This window comes from Brachyhypopomus gauderio, chromosome 10 (genome assembly GCF_052324685.1).
Source record: "Brachyhypopomus gauderio isolate BG-103 chromosome 10, BGAUD_0.2, whole genome shotgun sequence".
NCBI lineage: Eukaryota > Metazoa > Chordata > Actinopteri > Gymnotiformes > Hypopomidae > Brachyhypopomus > Brachyhypopomus gauderio.
The window spans coordinates 18544791-18554790 of NC_135220.1; the positions used below are offsets into that span (position 1 = coordinate 18544791).

The following is a 10000-nucleotide window of genomic DNA, read 5'->3' on the forward strand; positions in this document are numbered from 1 at the left end:
ACAAAGTATGTTTCCCAGACTCATCTCTCTCTCTCTCTATCTATACATATATAAGGATATAACTAATGATAAGATATCCTACTACAAAATGTGTGTGTGTGTGTGTGTGTGTGTGTGTGTGTGTGTGTGTGTGTGTGTGTGTGTGTGTGTGTGCTGAGCAGGTGATTGGAACTCCCTCTGTAGCCTGGCTCTTGAAGCAGCTGGTTCCTCTGATGCGTCTCGAGAGCATTGAGATCACGGAGTCTCTGGTGCTGGGTTTTGGCCGCACCAACGCCCTGGTGTTCAGGTGAATACCCAGCTGCTCCGACCTCTGCACTCCCCACCGCAGGGCCATGAATCCTGCTAGTAGTGTCATCCAGAAGAGCTCCTTCAAACTGCCTTTGTGCATTTTAAATAGGGCTGGGTGAAAATGAATATATAACTAAGATCTTTACGAGATTTACGAGTTACATTTACAGCATTTGGCAGACATTCTTATCCAGAGTAACACAAATATTTATCTTATAATTATTATGGTATAAGTGCTACCTCATAATCAAACCCATGACCATTGTGTTGCTATAATTCTTTACTCTAAAAAAAACCCTCCCATAATCTGTGTAAACCGCACTTTGTTGTAAAGAAACCTAAGAGCTGACATGGTGACCGCTTCTCAACACAACCACATCCTTAACAATATGGAGTCACTGCATCCGCTGGTTCCTCCCACCGAGGGTTCCTCCTTGTCAGGGTAATATCTGAAGAGGAGGCAGCTAATGTTATGGGGCTTCCAGCAGGGGTTTGGGAGATATAGTGTCTTGTCGGTCCATCATTGATCCTCGTAAATAAAATGTATTATAAAGTGTATAAACTGGTGTGCTTGTATGTTCGTCTGTGTGTGTGTGTGTGTGTGTGTGTGTGTGTGTGTGTGTGTGTGTGTGTGTGTGTGTGTGTGTGTGTGTGTGTGTGTGTGTAGGGAGCTAGTGGAAGAGCTTCATCCACTCATGAAGGAGGCTTTGGAGCGTAGACCAGAGGTGATTGAGCAACACTGCTGCCTCTGCTTGCCTGAATGACAGCTCATGGTTTTATGGTTTAATTCTTCAGATATTATGCTGTTGCTTACAGTATACATAAAACTTAAGGAAAACCTCTCAATCACTTCCCCTCTCTTTCTCTCCCTCTCTCCCCCTCTCTTTCTCTCACTCTCTCCTGCTCTCTTTCTCTCCCTCTCTCTTTCTCTCACTCTCTCCTGCTCTCTTTCTCTCCCTCTCTCTTTCTCTCCCTCTCTCTTTCTCTCACTCTCTCTTTCTCTTCCTCTCTCTTTCTCTCACTCTCTCCCCCTCTCTTTTTCTCACTCTCTCCCCCTCTCCCTCTCTCCCTCTCTCTTTCTCTCACTCTCTACCCCTGTCCCTTTCTCTCATTCATCTCCCCCTTCCCCTCCATCTCCCCCTCCCTCTCATTCCTCTCTCATTCTTCTCTTTCTCTCCTCTCTCTCTCTCTCTCTCTCTCTCTCTCTCTCTCTCTCTCTCTCTCTAGAACAAGAAGCGTCGTGAGAGGCGGGATCTTCTGAGGCTGCAGCTGCTCCGAATCTTTGAGCTGCTGGCTGATTCGGGGGTCATCAGTGACAGGTGTGTCACACACACTGGTCTCTCCCACTACACCACACACACTGGTCTCTCCCACTACACCACACACACTGGTCTCTCCCACTACACCACACACACTGGTCTCTCCCACTACACCACACACACTGGTCTCTCCCAATACACCACACACACTGGTCTCTCCCACTACACCACACACACTGGTCTCTCCCACTACACCACACACACTGGTCTCTCCCAATACACCACACACACTGGTCTCTCCCAATACACCACACACACTGGTCTCTCCCACTACACCACACACACTGGTCCCTGCAGGCAGCACCTCTAGCACAGCCTCTTAAGTGTAGAGCAATGAAAGTCATGAAAATGTGAAAGTTATATATAACTTGTAATAGGTTAATAGTCCCTTCACTTCTGTCTCTATCTCCCCCTCTGTCTCTCTCTCCCTCTGTGTCTATTTCTCTCCCACTCTCTCTCTGTGTCTCTCTCCGTCTCTCCAGCACTAATGGAGCCCTGGAGAGAGACTCTCTGGCTCTGGGAGCTCTCTTTCTGGAGTATGTGGATCTGACACGTATGCTCCTGGAGGCTGAGAACGACAAAGAGCTGGAGATCCTGAAGGACATGCGAGCCCACTTCAGCGGCATGGTGGCCAACCTCATCCAGTGTGTCCCAGGTGCGCTGACCGCTCCGCTAGCTCACAGCCCTCTCTGTGTAACCGCCGGCATCGAATAGCTGTTTTCAATCTTTGCCATTTCTTTCTGTCTGATATTGCACAGATCAGATTCCAAGTGCAGTTGCAGAAATCGATACCTCAAAACGCAGTTGTAGAAATCCTTATGAAAGAGGCAGAAACAATGACTACTTTGGTGCAGAGCTAATAGCTTTATGCAGGTCATCATTTGAGATGCCCCCATTAGCCCATTCAGAACTTTTAAGAGTCCAGAGCTATGATCCATCAGGGCCAGTTTCACACCAAAACAGCACATTATTATTGCAGTGATAATTAAAGGTGCACAGAGGTGGGCGTGTCTAAACTGCTGTCCTCTGCCCCGCCCCCCTGCAGTGCACCACAGGCGGTTCCTCTTCCCTCAGCAGAGTCTGCGTCACCACCTCTTCATCCTCTTCAGCCAGTGGGCGGGGCCTTTCAGTGTCATGTTCACGCCCCTGGACCGCTACAGCGACCGCAACCACCAGATTACGCGCTACCAGTACTGCGCTTTAAAGGTACGGCCCCGTGCTACTGTACATGAGGCTCTCAGTGGATCAGAGCTGTGATCTAGATACAGCAGGCTTAAAGATCTTAAATCTATTAGAACCTGCATTATTGGCTATAACATTTACTTAAATCAATGATAAAATTACTTTTATCCTTTTTAAGACAAAAAGTGTGACATTTGACTTTGTATTGTTTAATCATGAGAGCTGGATAGTCCTGTATGGCTGTCTGCTAGTTCTACATTCAGACAAGCTCTTGTGTATCATTTTACCCACTGCTTCTCATGTATAGCTCACTTGGCCATAGAAAATGGAGGAATTCTCCTCTTAAGATTGTTTTTGTATCTTCATGGTGCTGCTCTGTGTTTAGATGTGGGGGCGGGGGGAACGTGGGAGACACTTCCAGAGGCTGTTACCCATGCTGTGTGTTTACGAAAATGTTTCTGTTGTGCTTACGTGTTGGCTTGTCCTCTAGGCAATGTCAGCAGTGCTGTGTTGTGGACCCGTCTTTGACAACGTGGGCCTCTCTACTGATGGCTACCTCTACAAGTGGCTGGACAATATCCTGGCCTGTCATGATTCGCGGGTAGGACTTTTAAAATAAAAGTCCTGCAGGCTGGCATTACGTCTACAGCTGTAGGGTTTAGTATCCTAACTGTGCAACCACAACAGCATTTGAGTACTGGAAATGTTTTGATTATTTTATATCATCTCCCAAGTGTTTTCTCGTTATCTTCTGAGAAATGTTCATTGCTATTGCAACATATTGGGACTCAATTATAATTGTAACAGTTAATAATAAAGTAAGATACTGTCAATTTGTAGTGTAGATTGTGGAAAGGGGAGGGGTCACTAGGAAAACCTGAATGGGAGTAAATGAAGAGTGTTAAGTTCCTAGCCTCACGTTAGTTGTGTAGCTGAGAGGGATGGTTTGTCTCACGTTAGCTGTATAACTGAGAGGCATGGTTTCAGTCTCACGTTAGCTGTATAGCTGAAAGGCATGGTTTCGGTCTCACGTTAGCTGTGTAGCTGAGAGGTGTAGTTTCAGTCTCACGTTAGCTTTGTAGCTGAGAGGCGTAGTTTCAGTATCATGTTAGCCGTGTAGCTGAGAGACAGGGTTTCTGTCTCACGTTAGCTGTGTATTTGAGATGCATGGTTTCAGTCTCACGTTAGTTGTGTAGCTGAGAGACAGGGTTTCATTCTCACGTTAGTTGTGTATTTGAGAGGCGTAGTTTCAGTCTCATGTTAGCTGTGTAGTTGAGATACGGGGTTTCAGTTTCACGTTAGCTGTGTAGCTGAGAGACGTCGTTTCTGCTGCAGGTGCACCGGCTGGGCTGTGAGGTGGTCATCCTGCTGCTGGAGCTCAACCCGGACCAGGTGAACCTCTTCAACTGGGCGGTGGACCGCTGCTTCACCGGCTCCTACCAGCTGGCGTCGGGCTGCTTCAAGGCCATCGCGGCCGTGTGCGGGAGCAGGTGGGGTCGGGCCGCACACGTGAGGGCATAAACATGGGCATTATGATAAAAACATCTAGACTCAGGTGTCCCCTGGCCTCTCTCTGGTCCTGCAGAAACTACCCATGTGACCTTGTGACGCTGCTGAACCTCGTGTTCTTTAAGTCCTCGGACACCAGCAGGGAGATCTATGAGATTTCCATGCAGCTCATGCAGGTGAGACTTCTCCTCAAGCATAATCTTAGTTTTCAAGAATATTTCTATTTATACAGTAATTTTGTATGTCTTTGCATTATTGTCTGTAAAATACAGGTGTAATCGAGTTAATGCACGTTTGCATTTTTTCTCCTGAATTTTGGGCCACGTTCAGGTTCTGGAGGCCAAGCTGTTGGTCTATTCTAAGAGGATCGTGGGCCAGAAGTCCAGCAGCATCCTGTACGGCACCCACGGCCCGCTGCCGCCTCTCTACAGCGTCTCCGTCTGCCAGCTCTCCTGTCAGCTGGCCAGCATGTACCCCGAGCTCACGCTGCCCCTCTTCTCAGGTAGGCTCTGGGCGTGCGTGCGTGCGTGCGTGCGTGCGTGCGTGCGTGCGTGCGTGCGTGCGTGCGTGCGTGCGTGCTCCTTTGGCAGCGCGGCCCTTACCGTGGAGCCATCGTCCACCGACTTGATCCGTCCTTCTCTCCCCCCAGAGGTCAGCCAGAGGTTCCCCACCACCCACCCCAACGGCAGGCAGATCATGCTCACCTACCTGCTGCCGTGGCTCAGCAACATCGAGCTGGTGGACACGGGGCTGCTGCCGCCCGCCTCCAGCCCCTGCACGCCCGAGGAGGAGGTGCGGGATCAGGGCGCCGGCCTGGGCCTCACCCAGCGCCTCAAGGGCAGCGGCTGGGGGTCTCTGCAGGCCACCTCTCTGGTGCTCAACAACCTCATGTTCATGACCGCCAAGGTAGGCACAGGCAGGAGCCGGCCTGCCTCTCCCGCCCCGCCCAAGACGTCTCGAGTAGAGCACTTTAAATACCGCCAACATATACTGCCGTTTGGCTCGGCATCGTTCTCTTTACGTTATTGCTTACAAATCTCTGTAAACAATCAAATAAACGTGCAGTCGTGCAACTCTGAAGATTTCCCTGTTTAGTTTCTGTTCATGAATTTATGAGCCGGTTGCTAAGCCTGTGCGGTGTGTGCTGTGAGCAGTACGGGGACGAGCTCCCAGGCCCGGAGATGGAGAACGCTTGGAACGCCCTGGTGACCAACGATAAATGGAGCAACAACCTCCGAATCACGCTGCAGTTCCTCATCAGTCTGTGTGGGGTCAGCAGTGACACCACCCTACTGCCCTACGTAAGAACACCCGCCTCTCCCACCCCGACACCACCAGTAACCACGCCCAGAACGAGCCGTGTGGTCAGTGTACGCGTGTGCTCGCTGCCTTTGGCTGCAGATTAAGAAGGTGGTGGTGTACCTGTGCCGGAACAACACCATCCAGACCATGGAGGAGCTGCTGTTCGAGCTGCAGCAGACCGACCCCGTCAACCCCGTGGTGCTGCACTGCGACAACCCCCCGTTCTACCGCTTCACCGCCAGCAGCAAGATCTGTGCTGTGGCCTCAGGTGACCCACACACTCTGAACGAGAGGCTGTGCAGCGTGAAGCCATATCTCACGTTATGATACACACACACACACACACACACACACACACACACACACACACACACACACACGACTATGACACATGCTATGATACAATGACTCTCTCTCTCTCTCTCTCACACACACACACACACACACACACACACACACACACACACACGACTATGACACGTGCTATGATACAATGACTCTCTCTCTCTCTCTCTCACACACACACACACACACACACACACACACACGACTATGACACATGCTATAACACACATGACTCTCTCCCACACACATACACACACACACACACACACACACACACACACACACACACACACACACACACACACACACAATCATAGACACATTATATTATTAGTATAAAATGCATTTAATTACAGGATGAATTTTTTCCTGGTTTGACTTGACAAAGAGTGCTTCCTCATTGAGATTACAGACAGTTATTATATGTCTTTTGGTCTGATGTCTGGCTTCGTTGTACGTCTGTTCTGTGAAGGTACAACGTCTAGTAGCAATACTGTAGTGGCCGGCCAGGAGAACTTCCAGGAGAGTGATGAGGTGAAGATCGTCCGGGAGAACGAAGAAAGGTGAAGCTCATGTTCATCCACCACTGCGCTCACTCATGCCATAAACACCTTTTAATACACCGTTTCATGCCTTTCTTAAAAATGTATTTTTGTATGTGCGTGTGCGTGTGTTTCTCTAGGCTGAGTAACGCCGTGCGGGCCCATAACCGGTTAGAGTCACGTTACAGTAACAGCTCCGGGGGTTCCTATGATGAGGAGAAACGTGAGTACGATCCTTACTGACCTCCGACCTCTAAAGAAGCCGTGTGTGTATGTGTGTGTGTACATGTGTGTACATCCATGTAACCATTAGGCTAAAAAGAATATGTGATATAGTTGAAAACATCAATGTTTCAGAAGCTCTTGTGCTATATAGTTTACTTGTCCTGTGTATTTGTAGTCTTTAGTACTGTCGGTGTCGGTGACATTGTTGTTCCATCACTCTCATTGTCAGGTACCAACTAAATCTGACATTTGACATCATTGTAAACATGCTACGACTGTGAAACGTGCGTTGAAGTTCACAGCGGTGTGTGTGTGGGAGTGGGTGTGTCTGTTTATGTGCTTTTGTGCGTCCGTTCTGGGTGTGGGAATGGTGAGGTCATGACCTGCATACTCCGAATGCCTGGTCCAGCCCAGCAGGCCTTTGTGCAGATGAGCGATAGGATGCCCATGTATGACGTCACGGCGACCCAGCCCATGACCGCAGCCTCTTGATCAGTGCCGTTCTGAGATGCGGATAAGAGCAACGGACCAGGCCATCTTGATCAGAATTCTGCTGACACTGCTGATCGTATTATCAGAGAAATTTCAGAACATTCAGATAAGGGCCTCGTTTAGAGAGCAGCCTGTTCCATGGGAGTTCCTCAGAAAGGTGCAGATATGTGCATGTGAACCCGCCCTGCTTGTGTGTGTAGATGATCCCCTCCCCCCGTATGCCGGCTGGCTGCTGGGCGTGCTGGACACTAACAGGCCACACCCCTTACCCATGCCCATCAACGGGGGCTGCTGGGCCCCACTGGTGGACTACCTCCCTGAGACCATCACACCCAGAGGGCCCCTCCACAGGTAGACTGGGCCCCTGCCCCAGCGCCCACACGTTCACACATACACCACGCTCTGACCTTACTGCAGGGGGGGGGCTGCTGGTCAAGCCATGTGTGCACACGCTGTTCTTTGAGGCCTTTTGAGACAGGAGTGTGTGTGCGTGTTTGCGTGTGTTTATAAATTCTGTCAAACTATGTCCAGCTAATCAGAAGTGAACAGAAAGAAATGTTACAGATGCCTAACATAAATCAAATACATCAGATAGCACAGAAGACACAGAGATAGCACAGACTAACGCTAGGACACAGAGATAGCACAGACAAATGTTAGGACACAGAGATAGCACAGACTAACACTAGGACACCGATAGCACAGCTTAACACTGTGGACATAGGAGAGAGTCACATCACATCTTCTGTCTAAAACTAATACTTCTGTTTTCTAATTTCTAATAATTATTAATGGTTATAGAGGACTATAAATGAACAAATCATCCAGAGTTTGAGCCATTCTAGTGCTGGTCTGATGAAGCTGTGTGTCAGTGTAGAGTAACATATAATGTATTGAGGTGTGTTGATGTGTGGTGTGCAGGTGTAATATCGCAGTGATCTTCATGACTGAGATGGTGGTGGACCACAGCGTGAGAGAGGACTGGGCCCTGCACCTGCCTCTCCTCCTGCACGCCCTCTTCCTGGGTAAGACCACGCCCACCTCTGTCTCCTCTCTCTCCTTTATTTCTGTCATCTTTTTCTCTTTCATCTCTATCTTTCTCCTCTTTATCCTTTTTCTTTCATCTCTACCTCTTTCTATCCTTTTTCTCTTTTGTCTGTCTCTTTATTCTTTCTCTCTCTCCTTTCTTTCTCCTCTTTGCCTCTTCTCTTTCCCTCTGCTCTCATCCGGATTGCCAGTGGATCAGGGTTAATGGTTAATGGTGGCTACACCTGGATAAGTGCAGTTATGTAGTAACTGTTTGGGTGAAACACTGTGCCTACCACTCTCTTCTGTGCCAGGTGTTTTTGTGTGTGTGTGTATGTGTGTGTGTGTGTGCCGCTGTGTGTGACTGTATGTCTGTGTCTGCACATAAAAGACATGATTACATAAAAGACCACACAGATGTCAAATAAACCATTTATTGTCTAACAGCTGCTATGGTGTGAGCCAATGAAGGCCATGCATTTCTTTTGGAAATTTTGTCACATAAATGTAAAAAAAATCATTGATTCTGTTCCGACAAAGAAGTCAAACTCCATGTTCAAAAATTGAATGTTCTTTCTCCGTACCCCGTAATGTTTCTAATGTGGCAGAGTTAGTGGCAGATGAACACTGAACACTAAAGCTGCTTCTAGCAGTGTATAGGACGTCTCTTTGCTTGTACATGGAAATTTCAGTGTTCAGTGTTTTTCCTCATGCCCCAATTAAATTAAAGCCTTCTGTATACATCTTCCTAATGACCTTTCCACCTTCCCCTTTGCACTCTGTGGCAGTTTTTATGCCCCACTACATGCCATTCATGTGTCTTGGTCCATTCTAAAAGTTTGTGGGGTCCTGTGGTGTGTGTGTGTGTGTGTGTGTGTGTGTGTGTACCACCTTTTGTGCATGTCACTGCTGACATCCCTGTCAGAGAAATTCCTCTTTAAGTCTAGTAGCCACATTCCTGGCTGTAAGTGAAGCTTCCAGACAGGCTGAATAACATGAGACAGCCATGCCAAAAATGTGAAAAATCTGCCTGTGGATAAAGAAGGGGGTTGGGGAGGAGGACACCCCCCCCCCCCCAGAGCTTATCTCTCCACCACACCGGTGTCCTCACCACCTGTGATTCCTACACACGGCTTTGTGCTGAACCACGCGGATATTTTATCTGCAGCTGTAGCTATTACAGGTATGCTCAGGTGGAGATGAGAACATACTCAGGTGACTCTCAGATCGTAGCCGAGTTGCGCAAGAAAACAGCGTGTTAAGCGAAAAAGTGGGCGCTTGGATTATCTCAGCATGGGTCATCCCAGTCCCAGACGGTGGGGTGGGGTGCCCACGTTCAGAACAGGTGTAATCCTGGTTTGTCCGGTTTGACAATTTTTCTCTCAGCTCATTGTTCTTGTGTGTGTGTGTGTGTGTGTGTGTGTGTGTGTGTGTGTGTGTGTGTGTGTGTGTGTGTGTGTGTGTGTGTGTGTGCGTGTGTGTGTGCGCTCTGCGGGGTGCAGGTCTTGACCACTACCGGCCGGAGGTCTTCGAGCACAGCAAGCGTCTGCTTCTCCACCTGCTCATCGCCCTCTCCTGCAACAACAACTTCCAGGTCATCGCCTCCGTGCTGCTACTCACCAGAGAGATGAGTGACAGCAAGACCCTCACCACCAAGCCCAGCTACCAGCCCGAGAGCCTCCACACAGGTACTCCAGAGGCACTGCAGCTCCAGCGTGGTCGGCCCTCGTGCCTTAACGCCCATGTTAACTCCCTAACGTTCACCCAACA

General features: G+C 49.0%; 1 protein-coding gene across 10 annotated transcripts in view; it reads left to right on the top strand.

Annotated features, from left to right (window-relative positions):
- The window catches only part of fryb (furry homolog b (Drosophila)), a 64974-nt gene that overhangs the window by 35088 nt on the left and 19886 nt on the right, over nt 1–10000 (top strand). For all 10 annotated transcript variants that reach the window (XM_077020199.1, XM_077020193.1, XM_077020192.1 and 7 more), the window contains 18 exons: nt 1–5; nt 162–286; nt 956–1013; nt 1516–1607; nt 2090–2262; nt 2653–2813; nt 3280–3390; nt 4125–4279; nt 4375–4474; nt 4629–4800; nt 4948–5204; nt 5453–5599; nt 5700–5868; nt 6418–6508; nt 6628–6710; nt 7405–7555; nt 8126–8229; nt 9733–9918. The exon at nt 1–5 is cut by the window's left edge and continues 185 nt beyond it. In XM_077020199.1, coding sequence (XP_076876314.1) covers nt 1–5; nt 162–286; nt 956–1013; nt 1516–1607; nt 2090–2262; nt 2653–2813; nt 3280–3390; nt 4125–4279; nt 4375–4474; nt 4629–4800; nt 4948–5204; nt 5453–5599; nt 5700–5868; nt 6418–6508; nt 6628–6710; nt 7405–7555; nt 8126–8229; nt 9733–9918 — 2340 coding nt within the window. The remainder of the gene's footprint in view (nt 6–161; nt 287–955; nt 1014–1515; nt 1608–2089; nt 2263–2652; nt 2814–3279; nt 3391–4124; nt 4280–4374; nt 4475–4628; nt 4801–4947; nt 5205–5452; nt 5600–5699; nt 5869–6417; nt 6509–6627; nt 6711–7404; nt 7556–8125; nt 8230–9732; nt 9919–10000) is intronic.